This window comes from Nesoenas mayeri, assembly GCF_963082525.1.
Source record: "Nesoenas mayeri genome assembly, chromosome: 2".
Classification (NCBI taxonomy): Eukaryota; Metazoa; Chordata; class Aves; order Columbiformes; family Columbidae; genus Nesoenas; species Nesoenas mayeri.
In genome coordinates, this window is record NC_137543.1 from 158809000 (window position 1) to 158835754 (window position 26755).

General features: G+C 44.8%; 1 protein-coding gene across 1 annotated transcript in view; it reads right to left on the reverse strand.

Moving 5' to 3' along the window:
- Positions 1-26755, reverse strand: part of OXSR1 (oxidative stress responsive kinase 1) — a 102395-nt gene that overhangs the window by 19174 nt on the left and 56466 nt on the right. The window contains exons 5-8 of the mRNA XM_080339339.1: positions 20742-20797; positions 8660-8769; positions 4950-5051; positions 1996-2129 (exon numbers count right to left, since the gene is read on the reverse strand). Of these exons, the coding sequence (XP_080195465.1) occupies positions 1996-2129; positions 4950-5051; positions 8660-8769; positions 20742-20797 (402 nt within the window). The remainder of the gene's footprint in view (positions 1-1995; positions 2130-4949; positions 5052-8659; positions 8770-20741; positions 20798-26755) is intronic.

The following is a 26755-nucleotide window of genomic DNA, read 5'->3' on the forward strand; positions in this document are numbered from 1 at the left end:
AATTAAAAAGCAATTGCACTGAATTCTCCTCTTTGAGGATCCATATAATATGCATAAATACATCGGATTGTGTAAGTTGTTCATTAGGGGCCGGGCTCCCGCTCCCGCAGCAGGATGATGATGGTGGCTCTTGGTGGTGGTTGAGAGGAAAATGATTGAAAGTGATTACGTTTCATTCTGATCAGCGCACACTCTAACCTGCAGGGATAAGGGAGAAAGGAAAAGAGACATCGTGCTGGGAAAAAACAAACACACACAAGAACCACCCTGCTATCAGCATTTATCAAGCACTCTACACTTCAGTTGCTTGATGAAATCAGCAAAGCTCGTTAGAAGAGATCCCATCTCCTGATACATGAGAAGCTTTTCTTCCCAGATTAATCACAAAAGGGAACTGAAAAACGTCTTCATTATTGTTATTTTATGAAGGGACTCTTTCCTTTCCAGAATTGGAAGGCTGACCATGAGTCAACGATGTGCCCTTGTGGCCCAGAAGGCCAATGGTACCTGGGGTGCATTAAGTAGAGTGTGACCAGCAGGTCGAGGGAGGTTGTTCCTCCCCCTCTGCTCTGCCCTGGTGAGGCCACATCTGGAGTTCTGTGGCCAGTTCTGGGCTTCCCAGTTTAAGAAGGACAAGGAATTACTGGAGAAAGTCCAGCGGAGGCTACAAAGATGATGAAAGGTCTGGAGCTTCTTTCTTACGAGGAGAGACAGAGAGCTGGGGCTGTTCAGCTCGAGAAGAGAAGCTGAGAGTGGATCTCATCAATGTTTATAAATATCTCAAGAGTGTGTGCCAAGAGCATGGACCAGACTCTGTTCAGTGGTGCCCAACAACAGGATGAGGGACAACGGGCACAGACTGAAACACAGGAGGTTCCACCTGAATATGAGGAGAAACTTCTTGACTTTGAGGTGCCAGAGCCTGGCCCAGGCTGCCCAGAGAGGTTGTGGAGTCTCCTTCTCTGCAGACATTCAAACCCACCTGGACACCTTCCTGTGTGACCTGCTCTGGTGACCCTGCTTGAGCAGGTGGGTTGGACTGGATGATCTCCAGAGGTCCCTTCCAACCCCAACCGGTCTATGATTCTGTAATAAGTTTGCTTATTGAGGAGAAAAAAAGAAAACTAAGAGGTATAAAAAATGACCTGTGGGAATGCTTGTTTCTTTACCTTCGCATCTAAAGGAACACTATTTTTAATGCAAGATGAACACTCCTTCAAAGAGCTTCACTAAATCTGACAAATGCAATGACTGCCCTTCACAGAAACAGTTCTGAGCTCTCCAGCGTGACAGGCTCTGGGTTTTAAGCTGCCGCAGACAGCCAGACCCTCACACAGCTTTGAACGATTCCATAATATAATATAATGATATCCTGAGAACCTCAACATACACACCACCCCCTCAGCGGTATTTCTAATACCACTGAGTAGTCAAGTTACTATTACAAGGAAGACTTAAAGTGTCGTCAGGTCACTTAAGCAATCTGTATTGATGAAAACACGCTGGTAGAATTTGCCAGTGTTTTTCCTTATTCCCCCTCCCAAACCAAATATTGCTTATAATTAAGCACGTCAAAACTCCACTGAAAGCCTTCTTTGCTCTGGCATATTTTAAATGCTTATTTATGAAGCTTCACAAATAAACACATATTGCCCAACGTGTACTTTTCTGATTTATAAACACAGAGCGGTTTTGTCAGGGAACAAAACATGAACTGCAGTCACCTGCTGGAGGTGGCAAGGGGGGGACTGGGACGCACCCTCATTAACCCAAATGGCCGGGCACAAAGCCATTTATCCTTAAAAACAAGGACAGCCAAGAGAACTTGCTGCCACACAGCGAGATTGCTGTGTTCATTGTGACTGAGAGGCTGGAAGGGCAGAGAGCCTACCAGCTTGAAAACACATGGAATACAATGAGCTTTGTGGGTTTAGTTTAGGTTTTCCTGTTGTTGTTTGGTTTTAATTGATTTTTAATTTCTTTTGGTGTTCTTACCTTTTCTCAGGGTCTTTTTGTAGGCACGATGAAATCATCTTCCTAAATGACTTCCCATACTTCTTCAGCATCTCCTTATCTTGCACACCGGTTTCCAAAGATGGAGGATCATTCTGTAGCGTCAGCATTAAAACCTGAAAGAATTACGTCTATTGGCAATGAGATTTTTCTTGGTCTTTGTTAGAGACCAATGTTGGGAATGCTGTATTTTAGACACGCATTTTCATGAAGTATCTGAGTCAACAAAGACTGTTTCATCCCAACGGTTCTCTGAGGGTTGCCTGAGCTTAGGGTGAAGTTTCTTGACCATCTCCTCACATTCATTCACCAGACAGCAAAAATTTACCGACCACCTCCCAAAGACAGTTACAGCGTCTCTCCTCTTCCTTCTGCTTCCCACACTCACTAATTTCATAGAAAGTCATCTTTAAAACTTCTACACCTCTGCAATTTCTGACTGTCAGCTGAGAGGTTCAAGACTCTTACATCCACCTCCATCTCATGGGAAGCCAGGTAAATTTATACCCAACCATTTATGCTCCTGTTTTCCACCACGCCTCCTGGCCCGCGGTGCAATCCTGGGGCCAAACATGAGGTTGGGATTTGCTTTCAAGTCTGTCTGGTGTGATTAAAGGTGTAAATGGAACAGAACTTCTCCCAGCCTTCCAGAGACAAGCAGTTGTGCAAGGCTTTGATTCAAAGGCTCTGTTTAGATCTCCCTGCAGGTATTTCTTACCTAGAAATCAAATTAATGTAAAGGCAGAAGGGCAACATAAAAAAATACCAGGGTTCGCTTCCATGTACCAATGTGACAGCGAGTAAAGACATTTCTCACACAAGCACCCATCAAGCCAAACTGATTATTTCCTTCACATCACTCAGATATTCTGAAGGAAGAAAATTACTCATTTCCATTTTCACTTGTCACCTACATGCAAACGAAGATCTATTTTTAGAAAAGGAAGCAGCACACAGCGCATTTAAATAGCTTTCAAGAGCTAGATTGCTTAGGGCAGCAAGAGCCCATCAATCTACCTAAAATTACACAGTCCCTGACAGAAATCCCTGCTTTTTTCCCTTTCTCCTCGGAGGGTCACTTAATGCATGGGGCATTTTGCTGCATAACAAAATTAATCTGCAGGGAAATGCAATTACATTCAATAAATAAAACACAGGAGTCCTCTTGCAGGCTGCACAATGGGAACCCATACCTAAGAGAATCGAAAACTCATGATTTTATCTACTATATGAAAACACACGATACTAAATAGGGCATCATTGTATTCAAAGCTAAAGCACATGCATTCCAAACACAATGAATGGAAGTACTGCTTGCAGGAGCTACTGCAAAATGCTACCAGATAATCACAGCGCAGAAAGAAATCTCAGTGAAAACAGCGACAATTAAATCAGCTGCACATCTCCCTGAACTCCTCACTGCTCTGCCACAGCCACTGATATAGTATTATACCAACTTTAGTGGCATTTCTAAACCAGCTGTTCAACAGTCCCTGCGCAGAGGTGACAGATCTTAAAATTAATTCTGTTCTACGAGAGTTAAACCACTGCAAAATCCTGGTATTTAAAGTGATACATGGATGTGCCTGTTGTAATGAGCAAGTGACAGGATGAGAGGAAACAGCCTCAAGTTGTGGACGTTTAGATTGGATATTAGGAAGAAAAATCTTCATAGAAAGGGTTGTCAGGCACTGGAACAGGCTGCCCAGGGATGTGGTGGAGTCCCACCCCTGGAGGGGTTTAAAAGATGCAGAGATGAGGTTCTGAGGGACATGGTTTAGTGCTCGAGTTAAGTTATGGTTGGACTCGATGACCCTGAGGATCTCTTCCAACTGAAGTGATTCTGTGATTCCCATATGCTGTTGTAATCGCAGGGTGAGAGAGGACACAGCCCAGTCCTGAAGAGGTGACACCCACCTCACCCAACACTCCAGCAGGTAAAAGACTCAGAAAAGGAAAACTTGCTCCATGATATGCCCAAAACTGAGGGACTTGGCAACCATAGGTCTCATACCCCAGGGAACTAGTCTAACCATAAAGGTTAGAAGGGGTTCTCCATCCCCTCCTGTTTGATCTGAGGGAGCATCCCGGGAATAGAAGAGGATGGGAAGTGCAGAAGGGACTGAAAACTTTCAGACTGGGACAATGTCCCATCAGGTCTCAAAGGGGCTAAGGAGGAAGATCCCAAAGCTCTGTAGGACTAGACGCTTCAGACCTCAACTGATGGGGTTGACTCCATCAACTTTAGGACACAGACTCTCTGATAGAGCAGCATGTTAGAAGTAGCTCCTAGTTCAAGAGTCAGGAAATAAGGAAAGTTGGCCAAACTATAAGGTGTTCTAAAGTTCAAGATACTTTAAAAAGATTTTTGAAGCATCAATGTTAAAATGAGAACAATTTCTCCACCTCAACTTCAATGAAATGTTAATGTTGCTGACACCACACCATTTCATACTGATGGGGTACTTCCTACTGCTTCTGTGACTGACAGCACTATGTTGGCATTAAACAAAATAAGATATTCTTTTGGATAACTGGTAACAGGAGAGGTATCAAGAAGGATTATCAGTGTAGGTAAAGGAATGGTTTGCCATCCGAGCATCACTGGATGCCAGATAACAGGTTCTGAATCACTATTTATACCCCTAAAAAATCTGCTGCCTTCAGACATTCCACGATAAAAACACAGCACTTCCCTCAAAACTGGTGACCCTGGCGAGACTCAGGATCTAAGTAAGAACTGTGCAATTTCAGATAATAACAATTAAGTGATGTGTTTTTAAAAGGTGACTTCAGACAAACCCAAGAATATTAGGATCCACAAGTGCAAGCGGAGAGAACAAACTCTCCAAGGAAGAACGCTGGCCAAATTCTTGGAAACACCCACAGAACACAGTGATCCTTTATCTTGCACAAGTATCAGGAGAGCTGCTCACCTTCATCGGCGGGTATTTATGGTAAGGAGCTGCCCCTGTGGCCAGTTCGATAGCGGTGATCCCAAAGCTCCAGATGTCTGCCTTGAAATCGTATCCTCTGACCTGAAAAACATGAGAGGATTTTAGCGTGTGCCCCCTGGTAGCCCACGCTACAATCCCTTTTTTTAGTGTATTACACCTCCTTTCTCCCTTCCCTCTCAAATTCAGGAAGACCAGCACTACAGTATTAAAGAGATGGACAGGACACTTCACCCAGTTCCTCATACCTTCAAAGAGGTGTTTTAGAAATCAATCTGATGAAAATGATGGTTGTGGACTGTACAACAGTGACCGCTCTGCCATAAACCTCTCCACGTGTGAAACAAAGGGGCATTGGGTTAACCCAGGCTCCGACTTCTACACAACGACACAGCGAGTCATTAAACAGCCTAATGAAACTCTCCTATTCAATAGACGGACGGTTATATCCTTGGGACATAAGCCTTACTACACTCTTACTCAACCGCTTAATCAATCTGACTGCAAACATGCTCAATCCTGAAACTCTGGTCCACACCAGCTCAGTTAAAAGCCCCTGGTTCCTGCCTTCAGATTAATATTTCCATCCACTAATTAATAGTCGCTTCTGCGCTTGACATTAAACACAAGCTTGTTGAGGAAAATTTATAGCTTTTGCTTCCTTTCATGCACAGGAAAAAATATTTCATACGCCAAAGCGGTTACTTCCTCACTATCATTAGGTAATATTTTGGCACTTGCTTTCTCTGCTGCAGGGGAGAGACATTATGTACTAATTTCAACAGCGGCTACAAAAATCAAAGGAATGGTTTGTATTTCTTCTCGCTACACTATGGAAAAATGAATATTGAAATAGAGCAAAGCTAATAGGGTTATTGTGTTCAGCTAACCTAGTGAGCTTCAGAAAGATACTCATTGTGAGGAGGCCAAAAATGTTTCCCAAACTACCTTGAAGGTGATCTTGTATTTTGGCAAACAAACAAAAAACCTTCTTGCACTATTTGTTGTATAGTACTAGAGTTGAAGTGAATTTTATGATAGCAACAGCAGTTTATATCTTGCACTAATTTCATCAGCTCTGCAGGTTTTCATGAGCCTTAATGGTCTAAGAAGCTCCTCGAAGCACCGCGGTTTATGGACACCATGACTAGGAACACATTTTGAGTCATTTACCTAAAGCCCAGATATAATTTAAAAGAATGCAGCGCAGGAAAAATATGGTGTAAGGGTTTGGGTTCTGCCCCCCCTCCTCTCAATTTTTAAGTTTTAATAATAACTTTGGGACATTCTTTAGCTTTATATTTCAGTTAATCTTGCAGCACATCTATACACTGTCCAGTTTCCCATTCCCCACTGGGGTTTTAACTGTTCAGTGGATTTTTTTCTACTTTTCTCATATAATCCTGCTTGCAAATGAAAAGTAAAACTTCAGAGCCCTCTAGAGCAGCACATCAGGTTTTCTTTGCCATAAATCCATCAAGTGAACACACATTGAAAGACAATGCCAAGCTATCACGTAGTTACATGCTAAAGGAACTTAACGATACTGAAAGCAATCCAGATGGAGCTGGGTCAATTATATCTGCGGATGGAAGTCTAACTTACAGCAACCCTTTCTCCTGGGCTGGATTTAGCGGCCCAGAGTGACACCTGCTGGAAGCCAGCACAGGGATGTACGTGGATGCCAAAGGATTTCACATCAGCATCCAAAAATCCAGCCTCACCTCATATTTGCACCAAGTCAGATGCACACAGCCCTTGCACAAGTGTTGGACACCCTAGAAAGTCTCTTTCAGAAACACAACTGTTGCACCAAGAACCTCCTGTCTGTCACTAAAATATTCATTTCCCCTTTTAGCACCTTCCTTAAGACCTTTTTTTCACTCCCTCTGTTGTCCTGTGGCCTAGAGCAGCATCATTAGGTCCTGGTCAGCTCAATGAGTCCTGCACCCCAGGAAAGGACACAAGGGACAGAAAAGGGACAACCTTTGTGTAGAGTCTTACATCTAGGTAGGAACAACCCCAGGTTCCAGTATAAGTTGGGGAATGACCTGTTGGAGAGCAGTGTAGGGGAAAGGGACCTGGGGGTCCTGGTGGACAGCAGGATGACCATGAGCCAGCACTGGGCCCTTGTGGCCAGGAAGCCAATGGTACCTGGGGTGGGTTAGAAGGGGGTGGTCAGTAGGTCAAAGAGGTTCTCCTGCCCCTCTGCTCTGCCCTGGGGAGACCACACCTGGAATATTGTGTCCAGTTGTGGCCTCTCAGTTCCAGCAGGACAGGGAACTGCTGGAGAGAGTTCAGCGCAGGGCAACAAAGATGCTGAAGGGAGTGGAGCATCTCCCGTGTGAGGAAAGGCTGAGGGAGCTGGGGCTCTGGAGCTGGACAAGAGGACACTGAGGGGTGACCTCAGTAATGTTTACAGATATCTAAAGAGTGAGTGTCAGGAGGATGGAGCCAGGCTCTTCTCAGTGACAACCAGTGACAGGACAAGGGGTAATGGGTTCTAACTGGAACACAAAAGGTTCCACTTAAATTTGAGAAGGAACTTCTTCATGGTGAGGGTGGCAGAGCCTGGCCCAGGCTGCCCAGGGGGGTTGTGGAGTCTCCTTCTCTGCAGACATTCCAACCTGCCTGGACACCTTCCTGTGTAACCTCATCTGGGTGTTCCTGCTCCATGGGGGGATTGCACTCGATGAGCTTTCGAGGTCCCTTCCAACCCCTGACATTCTGTCATTTCTGTGAACCTTCTTCTAGTTTTGGAAACACCAATACTTTTTTTTCTTTTTTTTTAAATTTTTAAATCAAAAGATGCAGAGTATATGGCAATGGAGCAGTTCAGAAGTTCACAAAGACTAGTCCTGACTTGGGGAAGGTGTCTTGTACCCTACGGTGTTAGATTGGTACTCAAGGAGTTTGCAGGAGCGCACCAGCCTCTCAAGGCCACCATGGGAAGCCCTTCATCAATAATATATTTAAACTACTTCAAAATTATCTCAGTTCCTCAGAAAGTTTTAAATATAGGAAAAAGAAGAGCATTCAAGTTTTACCACTGCTGTATTTGATTTTATCTTTTAGGATGATCTTGAAACTGCCTCACTTTCAAAACAGTAAGGCAAAAAACCAAGGTTGGTTTATTTTAATAAAACAATGTCTTCCTCATGTCAAAGCCTGAGCTCAGGCCTCTGTCAAACACTTTAAGGTGATGAGAGACAGTTTTCAAAATGCTTGTAGCACTGAACTTCAATGCAAAAGCCAGCTGCTGCAAAACGCCTCTTTGGGACTGTAACAACTCCCCACTCTGACGTGTTGCGATACTCTCAATTCTTGTACTTGCAAAGGCAGATGAGCACACTATTGAGCTGTACACGTGTACATCTACCACGTGTGAAACTTCATATTCTACCTCACGTTTAGGCAGGAAGGAGGGGCAGGTTAATCTTCCTTATGCAACAGCTGAGCTGTCTCATTCTCACCTTTGGTAGGAGCCTGAAGAGAAGGAAAACAGCAAAAATACCTGAATACTCCCCAATATAAGCCTGACCACAACGGGCAAATCAAAGACAATCCTGTGGTTTTAAACAGAGTTATAGGATCCCAAATTATTATCTAGTTTCAAGTCAATACAGCCATTCCTGATAACAGGGAGTCCCAGGTGCAGATCAGCTCAGAGGACAGTAGCAAAACCAATTCACCTGCTCCATCACTTCTGGTGCCATCCAGCAAGGTGTGCCCACAAAAGTTTTCCTGACTTTATTTCTGGTAATGTCACCACCAGTGGCCAGAAATGCACTGACACCGAAGTCTGAAAAGAAAACAAGAAGAGATATTTATTAAGAATGCATCCTGAACAAACTGAAGGCTTGTCCCCCCGCCTTTCCCCTGGTATTCCCAGCCATCTATTAAGCAGTTACGCATGAGGAGTTTCCTAATGAACGAAGAATGATCAACAGTTCACTAAGAGTGCTGGTAAACGAATGGTCTGGAGTTCAGCATTCAATTACCAGAGCTCTCAGCGCTGGCCGGCACAGAGGAAAATTCCACTCTCCATCACAGCCCACTGGTCACATTACAGCCCCAGCAGACCTGCCGCTGACAGCCAGAGCTTTATCTACACACACAACAAGCCATAAATGAACTTCAATTAGCGCCCTGTTAATATTTGCAACAAGAAAGCCAGGCACATTAAAGTGACTTCCTAACACTTCGCTGTCCTAACTGCATCCTGAAGGTACCAGCCCCTTATTCTGGATGTTTTATTACCAGAATACGCTTTGCTCAGTAATCTTCCATCACTGAGATGCTCAGTGCTTTAACAGAGCTTGGAGCGGTTCCTGACACACAGCAGTGTTACCAAACCGAGGAGCAGCTTTACAGAGAGGGATTCACGCTCTGCACAGTGTCACCCCCACCCGAAACATCTTCCACAGGATGAAGGATGCTCCAGGATGGCCCATGTGCTCAGTGGCAATTGTATTACTTCAAGCAAATCATTCCTTTACATAAAAGCTACGCTTTCAAACATAGCAGAGGTGCTTTATGCAATTAAGAATGACATGGAAAACAGGATCTATGAACAGCAGCGGGATAGCAATGAGTTATAGTGTGTTCTGAGAACATCACAAAAGATGGGGTAACCAGGTTGTTCAAGAAAATATGGCAGACTTTCCTTGGAGAAAAAAAATAAATCAGGTGACAGGAGAACTACTAATATCAAACTATTTCTTCCCAATTTGCATCAAACTACACTGCTTATAGAATCATAGAGTCATTTAGATTGGAAGAGACCCTCAGGATCATCAAGTCCAACCATTACCTAACTCTAGCATTAACCATGCCCTAAGAACCTCATCTAAACACCTTTTAAACACGTCCAGTGATGGTGACTACACCACTTGCCTGGGCAGTCTCTTCCAAAGCCTGACAATCCTTTCTGTGAAGAAGTTTTTCCTAATATCCAATCGAAACCTCTCCTGGTGCAACTTGAGGCCACTTCCTCTTGTCCCATCACTTGTTCCTTGGGAGAAGAGACCAACCCCCTCCATGCTCCAAGCTCCTTTCAGGTAGTTGTAGAGAGCAAGAAGGCCTCCCCTCCAGAATAAGGGGTTGGTACCTCCAGGATGCAGTCAAGACAGCGAAGTGTTAGGAAGTCACTTTTAATGTGCCTGGCTTTCTTGTTGCAAATATTAACAGTATTATGTATTGCAGAATTATAGACCTGCAATGGGTCATTCTCCATAATGCCATTTTATTCACACATCCGACCATACAAGCAATCAAAACATCAAATTCTGGTTTTGAGATTGGTGACAGGCTTGGAAGATAAATCTCTGACATTTGAGGGCTATTTCACATAAAACCAAAACATTATTGACCACAACTGGTTTGGAAATTCTTGAAACTCAGCTGACACAGTTAAGTGTAAAAGCAAAAGATTTATTACAGGAGCCATGGAATAACTTAAGGATGTTGTCCAAACTGAGGAATCCACTGTAATAAAATCCCCCTGTATGATTTCCAAGCAATGGCACCCATGTGGGGACACTCCAAGCTTCCTCTGCATCACACCAGCAGCGCAATGAGCCCCTCCTCACTCTTTCAATATTTGAGAAATACCACTGGAATAATCACTCCAGGAACACTGTGGTGAGAACTTCCAGCTCGCTTAGGTCAGAGTTGTCCAAGGACAGGAACTCTGTGCTCACTACAATACTGGACATGGATAACTGAAAGGTGACACTAAAGAAAGTTGTATTGAAATCCCAGGGCTAAAACAAGCACTAGCAAATGGCTTTTCATTAGGGTTCAGCTTCTTCCAGATACGCTGTCCTGTTCGCTATCCTGTTCCATTGTATTTTCCCCACTAACCCTGAAATTTTAGATGGATCACTATAATCTGTATTTTTCTGGAAAGCCACTTTTGCAACAGGGATTTTGCTTTGAGATCCTCCACCATCCCTGCTTTTCTCAGAAAACAGAACGACCTTCCTAAAAAGTTCAGAGTAAAATTACTTGCGCTTTACTGCTCATTACAGGACATCTTGTATCATCTATTGTTCTAAACACAAGAGCAATTAGAAGTTCTTTTAAATAACAGGACACTAATAGAAACTTGTCCAAGTGCCATCAGCATTTTCTTGTGATGTGCTGTATTTGAACTTGTGTATATTATCTTACCTCAAGTTTCCATGCAGTCATTTGGAGGGTAAAGAAAATGCCATTCCAAGTAAACGCATTCCCGCAGTAAATACACAAGTCCTTTACACAGCATCTCACATCAAATCCAAGTTTATAAATTCTAGTTGGAAAGCTTAAAACAGAATTCAACTGTATTCTGTTACATAGTTGATTTATTCAATGTTTTCCCGATCAATTTCCCTCATTTCAAGTGGGTTAAAACAGGCAGAACCAGCCTGAGCTGCTCTGCTGGAAGGGAAGACTCTGAAACCATCTTCTCAAATGTCATCTTATTAACTTCATCCAAGTCCCAACTATTAAGATAAGAATGTGCCTGCTCTCAAGAAATATCTATAAAGCAATAAAGTAAGATCCCGACCACAAGTTAGGGCTCAACTCTTATTTCTGAGCTGTGGGTACAACCCGCATCCCATTCTCTCCGCCACTGTTAACTACCCTCAGAAAGGCTAAAACAGAACCAGGTTATTGCAAATTAACTCTAGAAAATGGGAAACCTCATGAAATTCAAGAGGTACAAGAGCTCACAAGGGTTTACATTTGTACTCTTCGCCAGTTTGTACTTGGTATTGGCTGGAAAGAGCCGCATTCATCACCAGAATTGGGGAGGAACTGGAAATGCACAGTCCTGGGTTGCCATACCAGTAACCACCACTGCTGGGAATCCAGCAACTGTCAGATATTCTAAAAGAGCCCAAAACCTGTAGATTTCCAGCAGTCTGCTGGCAAATAAAAGTCTGCAGGATGTCTGGATGCAAGTGGTAGGATCATCGGTTTTAAATCACTTTTCTGAAGCAATGTAGGAAAGATTCATCTGCTGGACCCGTTTCAGTGATATAAAGCAAAGACTTGTTAGAAAAGAAAATCTCCAGACACTCATACAAGAGCAAAACCAATCCAGAATGGAAATAATCCTGCTGATGCAGGTTTTGCACTAAACATGGCCAATTTCATCCTTTTCAGTAGAAACATCATGTGTTGCAAACCACATCGCCTACAAAATATGCTACAGTGGCAATGAAGTTGCAGAATGAAGTGTTTGAAAAAGCTCAGTGTTAGGCAACAATTCCTGCTGCTAAGGTTGCCCAATTTGAAAACCACTCTGGCCACTCAAGAAACGCAAAAGCTGAAAGGAAATATCTTCTCTTACTATTTTGGATTGCAGAAACAAAGACCTAAACAACTCGCCAACACAAGAACGCTGGGGCAGGACCACATTGCATCAGGTACCATCACGGCTGGGTATATAGGGAAGAGAAATTTCTACAGTATCATAATTAGATCGTTTAATTCAAATCTAGAGATCAGACATGGAAAATCATCTCTCCTTGGCCATATCAAAGGTCACTAACATCAAAGAGGCTCCTACATAGTCTGGTGGGTTTGGATCAGAGTCTAAAGCAGCAGTTCCCAACTTCAGAGGAGCAGGAGCACAAAACACCCCTGGACTGGGCACTGGGGAGGCCAAACCTCAAATCCTGGGGTCAGTTTTGGGCCACTCAAGACAAGCAAGACCTTAAGGTGCTGGAGCAAGTTCAGAGAAGGGAACAGAGCTGGTGAGGGGCTGGAGCACAAGCGTGATGGGAGCGGTTGAGTGACCTGGGGGGTTCAGCTGGAGAACAGGAGCTGAGGGGAGACCTTCTGATCTCTGAACTGCCTGAAAGGAGCTTGGAGCATGGAGGGGGTTGGTCTCTTCTCCCAAGGAACAAGTGATAGGATGAGAGGAAATGGCCTCAAGTTGCACCAGGGAAGGTTCAGATTGGATATTAGGAAAAGATTCTTAATGGGAAGGGTTGTCGGGCATTGGAACAGGCTGCCCAGGGCAGTGGTGGAGTCACCATCCCTGGAGGGGTTTAAATGATGCACAGATGAGGTTCTTAGGGACATGGTTTAGTGCCACTGTTGGGTTAACAGTTGGACACAATGATCTTGAGAATTTCTTCCAACCAAAATGGTTCTATGATTCTAATAAACCCATCTTGACATGAGACCTTTAAAAGTTGTTTTTAAACTTGGGTAGCTGATATATTATTCCCCCTCGAGCAAAAATAAAGGTATTATTTCAGAAGACAGCACTAGATACAGATGTTCACCATCAGAAAATATTTGTAGTTGTAACTTGGTGTATTTCTGCAAACCTCCCAGCTTTTAGAGCACTGAGGATGAATAAAGTCTGGCAAGAAAAGGAGGAACCTGGTGCTAAACAGCAATTCTGAGCTGAGAACACAGTGGGAGACACCAGAGAAAAGGAACTTTAGTGAAGAATAAAGATCAAAAACTTCTTTCCTCGAAAGACTATATGGCTACTCAGTAGTACTGGAGCTACAAATATGCAGTTGCTCTACCAAATTCTCATTTGGATCTCCCATTAGATCTCTACAGTCACATATTTCTAATCAATTAATATGCAGAACAGCAGCTTTCTTTTTACATGATTCACAAGTTTAGCCTTTCCACAATAAAGTCAGTGCACATAAAAGAAGGATGAAATCCCTCTGCTGAGTAAACAAAGATCACAGCTAAACCCAAGCCCCAACAGCACGTTAATAGAGATGCACAAAGTAACTTCAGGACGCCAAAGGCCAGGCCGTGTGCAGCAACCGCCCTCGGAGGATTTCACAAGCTGTTTCAACAACCCAACAGAGCAACATCTCTTTAGGAAACGCAGATATTACAAGCGACACAAAGAGCAAGTTACTTCACATCGTGCTGCTGCAGGGGAGGCACCAAAACTCCCCACCAAACATAGAGAAAAGTGGGTTTGCCTATCTTTTTAAAGGGAGAAGAAGTTCAGACATGCCCACAATACAACTCTGTTTGAGTCAGTCATGCATTCAGCACTCTTCTCCTTATTATAGATGTGTGTCTTGCCCCTTTTTAAAGCAATTTAATCTCCCAAAGTTAAGAGTTTCCTATGGGAAAGTGGGAGAATGAGTGCGCCCGCACCACAGCTCAATGTTTATGTAGAGTGCTATTTTAGTACAATGAATTAAGAGCACTCAGGAACACAGCGAACCGGTGACAAGCTGGCATGGATTTGTGGAAAGTTACACAAATTCAGTTACACAAGTTTTCGCCTGGCCTTAACTATCCCCATTTTATAAATAGATAAAGCGAGAGGGGTTGGGCAATTTGCCCGGTATCAATTAGCAAGTCCTGAACGACTTTGTGAAATCTTAAATCTACTTCAAGCACTTGGCAAGGCGACCAGCCCGGGACCCAGCGAGCGCCACTCACAGCACGTGTTAACAATGCCGACCGGTTTTAAAACCTGAACATATTCATGTTACTGTTCTTACAATAGAAAAAACCCCACACGTGGAGGGACATGTGCCTTTCAGCCTTGGGTAGGCCCTTTCTTCTTCACATTCAATCACAGCAGCTTGGGTGATATTATTAATATCCAAATGGAGAAAACCAGGGGAAGAAGGAAAGATTTAGACCAGTCTCAAGGATGCTCATGTGCTATGGATGGAGATGGTTCATACCAAGCAAGTCTCATGTACCCTGGGAGAGCTCCCCTCAACCTCTCCCATCCCTTCCCAGCCTATCAAGACTCATTCCATTTCACAATAATTTATAGGGCCGGCACAGTTAAATAAACCAAAGAATATTAAGCCTTGCTTACTGTGAGAAGTCGTCTCGGGGTTCATGCAGCAATATTAGTGGCGATGCAGTTTATGTTGATAAAGAGTTTTTACCCACGCGGCTTTGAGACTCCAGGGAACTGGTAAATGTCAGGGCAGAGAGGTTTTATGCTCTGATTAAATTAAAAAACACAATAACTGCCACAGCGAGGCTGGAACACAAAAGAACGCGGCTATCTCAATTTACATTGCAACCACCATCAGCACGGCCCACAACAATGGTATCTGGGAAAGAGTCCTGCTCTCTCCAGAGGAAAGATTAATTCAAAGTGCAGGAGAACACTCCAAACTGAGAAAGCGATACTCTCTGAATTGTAACAGGCTCCAAAAAGTCCGTGCCAAGCCACAAGCTCAAACCAGTGCCCTTGGGGAAAAAAATAAACTAAAATAAAAGATGTTAAGATAGAAGCAAACAGCCTCGGTTTAGGTCTCACTGGTTAGCTTGATCTGTTAAAGGTGATTTTATGTCTTGCTTTAGTGAATGCACATCTCAAAAGCAAAAGGAGCTACCCAGTTAAAAATAGAGTAAAAAGACATGAGCAAAAATACCGAATTGAGGGAACAGAGTGTACTATCAGCAAGTTTGCTGATGACACCAAGCTGGAAGGAGTGGCTGACACTGGAAGCTGTGCTGCCATCCAGAGACCTGGGCAGGCTGGGGAGCTGGGCAGGAAAAAATGTAATGAAATATAACAGGGGAAAGTATGGAGTCTTGTATGTGGGCAGGAACAACCCCAGGTCCCAGTATGAGTTGGGGAATGACCTATTAGAGAGCAGCGTAGGGGAAAAGGGATCTGGGGGTCCTGGGACAGCAGGGTGACCATGAGCCAGCACTGGGCCCTTGTGGCCAGGAAGCCAATGGGACCTGGGGTGGGTTAGAAGGGGGTGGTCAGTAGGTCAAAGAGGTTCTCCTGCCCCTCTGCTCTGCCCTGGGGAGACCACACCTGGAATCTTGTGTCCAGTTGTGGCCCCTCAGTTCCAGCAGGACAGGGAACTGCTGGAGAGAGTCCAGCGCAGGGCAGCAAAGATGCTGAAGGGAGTGGAGCATCTCCCGTGTGAGGAAAGGCTGAGGGAGCTGGGGTTCTGGAGCTGGACAAGAGGACACTGAGGGGTGACCTCAGTAATGTTTATAAATATGTAAAGGGTGAGTGTCAGGAGGATGGAGCCAGGCTCTTCTCAGTGACAACCAATGATAGGACAAGGGGTAATGGGTTCAAACTGGAAGACAAGACGTTCCACTTTGAGAAGGAACTTCTTCTCAGTGAGGGTGGCAGAGCTTGGCCCAGGCTGCCCAGGGGGGTTGTGGAGTCTCCTTCTCTGCAGACATTCCAACCCGCCTGGACACCTTCCTGTGTAACCTCATCTGGGTGTTCCTGCTCCATGGGGGGATTGCACTGGATGAGCTTTTGTAGTCCCTTCCAATCCCTGACATTCTGTGATTCTGTGAATCCCAGCATTTGGTGCATCTTTGCAGGCCAGGAGAAGAATTTTTAGAATTCCTACTTCAAGCAAATTCCTCCAAACTCCGAGTTGTACTCCACAGCTTTTCCTGTGCCCACAGCAGCTCGCAGGCTCCTACCAGCAGTTTTCACATCCAAGTCACAGCCACCAACTCCGAGTTACAACCAACCTCAGGAACATCAGACTCGCCTTCCTCAAGCTGCATTTTCTGTTCAGCTTTGATAGAACCACACAGCCCAAATGAATTAAAGAGACTAAGTTTTCACTGGTTAGAACTGTACAATCCTGCAGCAAAATTATTGCCATAAATTCTATACAGTGAGAGTGGCCCAAGTCTTATAATTAAATTCACTGACGTGTTGTGGAGCAATAGTTCAAGTTTCCTCCACTACAGGCTCAAACATATTTTTGTAAATAAATCTCAAAGAAGCTTTGGGGTTTTTTGGTGTTGTTTTGTTTTCAAAAGGATTTCCAGTTTCAGATTTACATTCCTTACCTTTAGGATTTACATTTCTTCTGAAATAAGCAGCATGAAATGTGTCAAGCAGCAGGAAACACACAAGAACAAGAGGCTGCAAAGGCCAAACACTGAAAAAGACCTTCAAAACAAGGCAGTTTGGATAGAGGGATGGCAAAAGGGAAAGGAGTCATTATAAAAGAACTGAAGTCATTCTTTCCTGCTACATTATTTGCATTTTTTACATACACCAAACCAGCTCCTTCAAGGGAGGTGCCCCATTCATTCTGACCCTCAGGCTTCATTCCACAGCTGATCAACCTCTTTTTCCTCATAGTGTAACTTTCCAGTGAAACTTAAACACATTTATTTCATGGGAACATGCTGATGTCACCCAGCTGATAATTGAAGCACTCAACAGAATTATTCATAATATACGTTTATGCTATTGTCAAAGGCAAGTGCTTTGATCTCATTGAAATAAAACTCACTTTCTTGGGATTGGTTTCCTTCCAGCGTATTTTATTCCTCAAAAGAATTCGGGAGGAATTTAGCTATTTCATCCTGCGTCAGGAAGAAAGGAGCCCCAAGTGTCAGAAATTCCCACCAAAACAAAAAATCTCATGTTACGGCCAGGTCAGGATCTTCCCAACCATTGGGTCACTCCTTTATTTTTATTTCTTTCAAGTCATCAGCTGCCTTTGCAAAAACCGAAGTGCTTCCTGCCGCTGCCGTGAACTCGCTGCCCTTGGTTTCAGTTGCTCTGTTCTGTCCCATGAAAGGTTACAGCCTCGGTGCTTTCGCGCGTTCAAAGCAAGAATCTGTAAAGAGGGAACTTTGCAATGTTGCTTTCACAGAACGGGCAAAGAGGTGGATTTCCCAACTTCAACGTTGCACATCTAAATCACTGGTAGACAGTTCAGTCCAGGGCATATATGGACAAATAACAAGACAAAATAAAGCCTCTGAAATCTGTATAAGACTAGTCAACCTTCAAACTATTTGTCAACTACAAATTATTCACAGAATCACAGAATGTCAGGGGTTGGAAGGGACCTGGAAAGCTCATCCAGTGCAATCCCCCCATGGAGCAGGAACACCCAGATGAGGTTACACAGGAAGGTGTCCAGGCGGGTTGGAATGTCTGCAGAGAAGGAGACTCCACAACCCCCCTGGGCAGCCTGGGCCAGGCTCTGCCACCCTCACCATGAAGAAGTTCCTTCTCAAATTTAAGTGGAAACTTATGTTCCAGTTTCCACCCATTGCCCCTTGTCCTACTGTTGGTTGTCACCGAGAAGAGCCTGGCTCCATCCTCCTGACACTCACCCTTTATGTATTTATAACTGTTAATGAGGTCAGCCCTCAGTGTCCTCTTGTCCAGTTCCAGAGCCCCAGCTCCCTCAGCCTTTCCTCACACGGGAGATGCTCCACTCCCTTCAGCATCTTTGTTGCCCTGCGCTGGACTCTCTCCAGCAGTTCCCTGTCCTGCTGGAACTGAGGGGCCACAACTGGACACAATATTCCAGGTGTGGTCTCCCCAGGGCACAGCAGAGGGGCAGGAGAACCTCTCTGACCTACTGACCACCCCCTTCTAACCCACCCCAGGTACCATTGGCTTCCTGGCCACAAGGGCTCAGTGCTGGCTCACGGTCATCCTGCTGTCCCCAGGACCCCCAGGTCCCTTTCCCCTACACTGCTCTCTAACAGGTCATTCCCAAACTTATACTGGAACCTGGCGTTGTTCCTGCCCAGGTGCAAGACTCTACACTTGCCTTGTTCATTACATTTTTCCCTGCCCCACTCTCCAGCCTGTCCAGGTCTCTGGATGGCAGAACAAAAAAATACATGATCAGGTACCTATTACCAGTGAGCCTTAATTAAAAAAATACCCAAATCATGGCACCCGCATGGAAGAGAAACACAAGCAGCTTTCTGCTAGGAATGGTTGAAGTAACTTCATCACGTCAATGCAATAGGTATTTGCAGCCTCTCCCAGAAAAAATCTAAAGCTCTGTATAATTACAAATCCTAAATGTAACCTCCTTGCACCAACATGGAAAAAAACCAGAAGGATTTTACTGTATGAAGTTTGTTCCTTTGAGCACTTTAGAAGACACACCCTGCCTTCCATCAGCTGCCATATGGGATGAATTATTTACACTTCATTACAAATATAACAGCAGGCATGAAGAGCAGTGGGGACTTAAAAGGGAAAGCAAGGCAACTTGAGGTTTTAAACACAAATCCTGTATTTCAGGTGTTAAGTCCTTCTGTAAAAGGGCTTGCTGCCTTGTGCGGAGGGAGAAGAGCTACCTACAGAAAACTGTGCATCACAATGTGTTCGGTTTCATGGTGGAAAATAGAATCATAAAATGCTTTTGGTTGGAAGACCCTCAAGATCATTGAGTCCAACTGTTAACCCAACGCTGTCATTAAATTGTGTCCCATGTGTGCGGTGTAAGATAGGTCTGCATTTACTTGGTTTCAAGACAGTCCATTGCAAATCATAGAGTCATTTTGGTTGGAAGAGAACCTCCAGATCATTTGGTCCAACCATTAACTGAACTCTAGCCCTAAAGCATGTCCCTAAGAACCTCATCTCCATGTGTATTAAACCCCTCCAGGGATGGAAACTCCACCGCTTCCCTGGGCAGCCTGTTCCAATGCCTGACAACACTTTACAGGAAGAAATTTTTCCTAATATCCAATCTAAACCTCCTCTGGGCACAACTTGGGGCCATTTCCTCTCATGCCAAACCTCCCCCTCTCATTCCAAGATGCAAATCCAGACAAATATAGCAAAGGAGTCCATATCCCTCAGCACACCGGCTTGTCCCACCGCTGCACCCATCAGCAGGACGTGGCACTAATGAACAGACCTGATCACAAACAGATGTGGCTACTTCCAATTAAATATAGGACTGAACACGTTAAACATGTACAAGAACGTTTGTTAAGATGTCAGGACCAGATGCGAGCTCTGCACTTCCAGCCAGAGGTGGCAACAAGGACTAGAAAGACAAAAGTCCTGAGGAACAGGACAGCTGGAGAGGAGCCTCTGTGTTGGTTAAAGAATCAAGGGTAGGAAAACAGCACACTGGGAATAAGAGGAAGAACAACTCTCACAGGTTCTAAAAGCACCATCCAAAAATCTGGCCTTTCAGAATAATCATTATTATTAATGATTTCTGGAAGAAAAGCTCCTACAGACTTCCACATATGAAAGAAGAGATCAGATGAGTCCAATTAGCATGAAAAAAACCCAAACCACCCACTTCTACAGATATATAATTTATCTACACATTTTCAACGTACCTGTGCTGATGCAGCTCATGCCAACAGTTACTACAACAGACAACTCTGGGCACACGTGTACCAGCTAAAACAACTGTCCGAACATTCTTCCCAGCCTCGGCCCTCAGCACAACAGCTGAGGTGCTTCCAAATCTGCTTATAAAGCTTTTGGGCCACCCCAATTTGGGCTGGGTTAGGGCACTCAGCTTAAACTCTGCCACTCAGTTCCACTAAAGGGGAATGGGGAACATCCACCTGGGCAGTTTGACCAGCAGATCTCGGGTTAAGGCAAAGCTGCAAGTGACTTTTAGCATCAGATATAAGGTGATGAATTCATCTGCTGTTCACCACAATCCTCCTGAGAACCACCTGACGCATCAATGATGAATCAGTGAGGTCTGCACAGTCGCTTCCAAGCCTGTGAATTCGCTGGTTTGAAGATCTACCAGCTTATGCCAAGAATTTTATCTAATCTATTGATTCTGAGGACTTAATAGTCAAAGGATTTATTCATGCTGATAGTAACCATTCCAAAGAATGGTATTTCAAGATAACAGATGTAATAAACTCTGGGCTGTTTTGTGGTGGTTTTATTTTTTGGTGGTGTTGGGTTTGTTCTGAGGAGCTGAAGTTAATGTTTTTACACAAGTTTCTTCTTGATCATTAAACTCTTTGGATACACAGTTATGCCTCAAGTCTGTTGAAAGCTACCAGGAAAGTTACCTGCAATTTGCACTGAGCCATCTTCTCCAAGAAGAATATTTCCTGCTTTCACATCCCTGCAGAAACACAAAGCAACAACAAGTGGAAGTCATTAAATCTTTCCTTCAACCAACAAAAATACATTAAAAGGTTATTACATATTTTGTTTCTTGCATTAGCACCTCCTTGGTTCCAATTAGGCAGAAACAGTAGGGACTTAACGCCAATTGAAACTTCAGTAGACAGACGCTAAACGGTGTTTGTACGATTTATAGCTAGTAACATTTTAAGTGCTATTCACAGGAAATAAATGAAAAACTTATCAAAAGGTACCCTCAAAATACAAGGGAAGTGGTCTGCCCCAGGTTCTTAAGTCAGCTAAAAATGTGAAAACAGAACCTAGCACTGGTCTGATACTCATGGACCCTTTTTTGGGGGGAGGTGGGAGACTTCAAGAGATGGCAAGTTGATCCAGTCCTGGAGTTCAGCTGCATCCTCAGGAACCCAGTTTATCCCCAAGCACTGGTGACAATTCAGACAGAGAAAAAACCTTGTTTGTGGCTTAACAAACTGAGCCACATTACACCAAGGGTCAGGTGAGCAGAGCTGGTGAGAATGAGGAAGTGGAGCCATTCAACTGTCCTGTGAGGTCTGACCTTTAGTGAAAAAGTCCTTGGTTTTTTATCACAGAATTATTTTGGTTGGAAGAGACCCTCAAGATCATCAAATCCAACCATTAACCCAACACTGACACTAAACCATCTTCCTAAGAACCGCATCTATGTATCATTTAAACCCCTCCAGGGATGGTGACTCCACCACTGCCCTGGGCAGCCTGTTCCAATGCCCAACAACCCTTTTCATGAAGAAATTTTTCCTCATATCCAATCTAAACCTCCCCTGGCACAACTTGAGGCCATTTCCTCTCATCCTATCACTTGTTCCTTGGGAGAAGAGACCAACCCCCTCCATGCTCCAAGCTCCTTTCAGGCAGGTCAGAGATCAGAAGGTCTCCCCTCAGCTCCTGTTCTCCAGCTGAACCCCCAGGTCCCTCAGCTGTTCCCATCACACTTGTGCTCCAGAACCTTCCCCAGCTCATCACTCTGCTGATTCCCAGGTAAGGAGCTGGCTCGCACAGCACAAAAAGTGCTTGGTACCAGCACAGCATCTCCAGTAACCCCCCGCCCACCAGCACTAACTCAGAAGGAGCATGGGGTGTCCAGCAAGCTCTCCAATCCTCCTGGAAACGTCCATCCAGCCAGCTCTCCTACCACAGCCAAGACATGTGGAGCCCTTTCAACGCTACCTGCCAATTCCAGGTTACGGGGAAAGGAACAGCATGGACCGAGGCTACTGCTGAAGTTATCATTCCCCTACCTGAAAACGGATGCAAGTAACAGTCATTTCGTCTTCCAGGTGCACTCCAAGGTACCCAGGATACTGGAGCATTTCCCAGTGAGCTGGGCCATGTGGTACTGTACACTATTTCCAAACTCACCCTCCTAGCACGATAAGTGCAGCTCACCAAGCTGTTGAAGCGTCAAAGCAAGAGCTAGGGAAGCTTTTAAACTGAATTAAGGATAAAGTCCCAACCATTCTGTGCTTCAGAGGCCAAAAAAAAGACTCTGGCAGGTTTCACTGGCCAGAAAACAGCAGGTATTCAATACCACAGGACTGTCCTACCCCAACAGAGCAAGCTGGACAGGCTTGGAGAGTGAAAAGTAGTGAAACAAGCACTCAGACTGAATCCCATAGGAAAAAAGAGCCAAAAGACTCCAGGCCCTTAACCCCCTCCAATGCAGAGGCTCGTTTTCTTTTTAACTTCAGCTTGGATTAATTAAAATTTACTTATTTTCTTGTTGAAAACAAGAGTCAGTAAATATGGTACTTCAAGCTGGTTCAAAAAATTAAAATAAGTCGTTGCTACAATAAGAAATCCAGGAGGCCAACAACAGGCACTGCCAAGCACCCAAGCCAAGCCGCAGAATTAAATCACCGCTCGATGTGGCATTTCCTCCTGGTGACCAACCCTCTGAGAAGGTCATTACTCACCCCAGCGTGGTACAACTCCACCCCAAATTGATCAGCAACAAGCTGTTCGGGGACACCCACTCCATTGTGGAGTTTCTGTACCATGGAGGCGACTTCCAGCTTTGCTGTTCCTCACCCTGGTGTGTTGGTGTCACATCACCCACTGCAAGGCCTGTATCTAGTGGAGTCCCTCAAGGGTCAGTACTGGGACCAGTACTATTCTATATGTTCATCAATGACTTGGATAAGGGAATAGAGTGCACTGTGAACAAGTTTGCTGATGACAACACACTGGGAGAAGTGGCTGACACTGGAAGCTGTGCTGCCATCAGAGACCTGGACAGGCTGGAGAGTTGGGCGGGGGAAAATTGAATGAAATATAACAAGGGCAAGTGTAGAGTCTTGAATCTGGGCAGGAACAACCCCAGGTCCCAGTATAAGTTGAGGAATGACCTATTAGAGAGCAGTGTAGGGGAAAGGGACCTGGGGGTCCTGGTGGACAGCAGGATGACCATGAGCCAGCACTGGGCCCTTGTGGCCAGGAAAGGCAATGGTACCTGGGGTGGGTTAGAAGGGGGTGGTCAGTAGGTCAGAGAGGTTCTCCTGCCCCTCTGCTCTGCCCTGGGGAGACCACACCTGGAATATTGTGTCCAGTTCTGGGCCCCTCAGTTCCAGCAGGACAGGGAACTGCTGGAGAAAGTGCAGCACAGGGCAATAAAGATGCTGAAGGGAGTGGAGCATCTCCCGTGTGAGGAAAGGCTGAGGGAGCTGGGGCTCTGGAGCTGGACAAGAGGACACTGAGGTGTGATCTCATTCATGTTTATAAGTATGTAAAATACGGAAAGGGTAAGTGTCAAGAGAATGGAGCCAGGCTCTTCTCTGTGACAACCAATGATAGGACAAGGGGTAATGCATTTAAACTAGAACACAGGAGGTTCCACTTAAATTTGAGAAGAAACTTCTTCTCAGTGAGGGTGGCAGAGCCTGGCCCAGGCTGCCCAGGGAGGTTGTGGAGTCTCCTTCTCTGCAGACATTCCAACTCGCCTGGACACCTTCCTATGTAACCTCATCTGGGTGTTCCTGCTCCAGCGGGGGGAATGGACTGGATGAGCTTTTGTAGTCTCTTCCAATCCTTGACATTCTGTGATTCTGTGTGGGACAGCACCAGGTGAACATCGAGTAACAATAATGCTCCGTGAAGACAGATCCTTTTCTTTAGCTTATCCTGGTGTCACCATCAGCATCTTCCAATTAGGTACCACTTTAAAACCATTTTAAAGTTAATTAATTGCATTTAGGGGAAAGAGACACTGTGTTCCTGTTTATTCTCCTGAGGAGATGCCTAAAAACTCTCAAGCTGAATGGCAAGAAGTTTGTTACTCCAGGATACAGTTATTGCCAAGTATAACAACTTGAAAGTTCTTCCTCTTAATGTGGTAATGACCATATCCTGGGCTGATACACTGAATAAATGCTGTGCTTCTAGTGTAATTCCTATACTGGAAACAGGAAGCAGCTTTAGGCTGTAGCATAAGCAGCAATTAATTATTACATTTTAAATGAAGTTAAAGGCTGGAGTGGACTCTTCCTCACCAGTAGCTGAGCAAATGATACTGTAGGTCTGGCCATTCCGGTTCCATACCTGTCACCTTCCTCTCTTCTAAAGCCTCTACGAGCCCTCCTGCAATATAGTGATGATGCTTTTATTTACCTCATGCTTCAGAACCAGAGTGGGAAGAGGGGTCTGGACTTGCTCCAGTACAAAGCTGGATTCTCCACCACAGCGGGGCAGAAATCCCTCCTCATCTGCATTCCAAACCGGTTTAGCTTCCCAGCGCGACCAAGTGCTGATGTATCAGTTACATGGTGTTAACGCCTCCCGGTTTGGGCTGGGCCATAGGTATTAGGTGCTATTTAACCACAAAATTGTAATCAAGCATTCAGCTACAGGAGATTTGAGAGCACTGGAAGAAAACAAGGTGATACTCACCAGTGATCGCCCATTTTCAATGAGGTGAGAGCGGGAAAACTATAGGAACTGTATCCTCATGAGTTGTTCCCACTATAGAAAGCCTATAGCAGTCCTTAAAGATCCTGCTAAATGATTAGATCTGCCCTCACCCATAGGCACCCCCAGATAGGGCTGTCATTGCAGTGATGACACTACTGGAAAAAGCAAGACTTGTTGGTCCATAATAGACAGCAGACTCATCAATAATCAGCTGCAACTCTGCAAATCCCATAAACGTAGCAAAATTTTGCATTAAAGACTTTAAAAACCCTGGTATTTCCAAGAACAGCAATGAAGCGTGTTATGTTATTGCTCTTTTTTTAAATAAGCCTCTTAATGTTGTCTGGAAATCAAAAAGGATTCACTTGGCTCGTGTTCAAGAGTCTACATAGGAGCAATAGCTGGGACAATTTAAAGCCACTACAACTGCCATAAAAGTGACCTGAGCAAAGAGTGACATCCCAGGGCTTCTGGAGAAGAAAACTGTCACATGAAGGGGGAAATGGAGATAAGCCCTGTTTATTCTGCCTTTGCTTCCAATCCGCTCCTATGTGCCTTTAGAATGTGATGCTGCTTGTCAGCAGAGCCCAGAGTCATCTGCCCATTGGATGTAACACATCAAACAATAAGTGTTCAGGGATTGAACTCTATAGTGCAGAATTTGGCACGAGGAAGGGGTGGTTGGCCCTGCCAAGTTTCATTAGAAACAAAAAATAAGAGAAGGCTCAAGATGCAAGAACTAATGTTTTCTGTTAATGGTAATGAAAAACTCAAAGTATTTATGCTGAATGTAACCAATTGCTGGAGTTGACGTTGTTCTGAGTAACTTGCAAAATACTTCTAGGACAGTATCTCTACTTACAGTTAAATATGAGACAATTTGTGACATTACACACCAAACAAGCACAGTTCTCTCTCTACTATTGAGCATCACTCTCCCTTTGAGGACACGCTGTTACCTATGTCACCTATTTTCTTTGCCTTACATGCCAAGATCTAAAAAGCTGGCTAGACAGCAGAGCTTTACCATTTGAAACAGAGCTGCAAAAGAGAAACCAGGCTTGGAGTGTGCAAGGCAAGTAGCATTTCTATACCCTCAAATGTCAGTTCACTCATACAATCATAGAACCATTTTGTTTGCAAGAGACCCTCAAGATCATTGAGTCCAACTGTTACCTAACTCTGGCACTAAACCATGTCCCTAAGAACCTCATCCATGCGTCTTTTAAACCCCTCCAGCATGGTGACTCCACCACTGCCCTGGGCAGCCTGTTCCAATGCCTGACAACCCTTTCCATGAAGAATTTTTTCCCAATATGGAATCTAAACCTCCCCTGGTGCAACTTGATTATGTTTCCTCTTGTCCTATCACCTGTTCCTTGGGAGAAGAGACCAAACCCCTCCATGCTCCAAGCTCCTTTCAGGCAGTTGCAGAGCGCAAGAAGGTCTCCCCTCAGCTCTTGTTCTCCAGCACAACGTAGAACGCATTACAAATGCTGTCCATTAGCATGCTCCCTGTTCCTGCTCAGAAAAGCCCCATATACAAACATTTTCATGCCACAGCATTGACCCTTAAGTCCCAAACTCCTGGGCAAGACACATGTACTGCCTGTTACCGCACTATACTTAACTCCGTGGAGCCAGACTCGGGAACATCTAAAGCTTGAAGATCTTCCAAAGGCAGAGAGCTGGCAGAGCAGCTTCCACACTCCTCTCTGCAGCCTCCCTGCTGAGACAGCCATAAGCAGGGGGAAGATGGGGCCAAGTTCCCAGTTTGCTCCATCCCCGCTCAACCACAGCCCTCTCAGCAGGTCCCCGCGGCCACTGGCAGACAGGACCAGCAGCAGCAGCCAGGCTGCTATAAATTACAGCGAGGAGTCAGCCCAAAGACGCGCTTTATTGCCCAGGATCAGGGAAGCACAGCGACCGCTTCTACCCTCTTCTCTGAACCGCTGTGACGGCTGCAGGGTCGTGGTAAAAGAGCAGAGTCTCA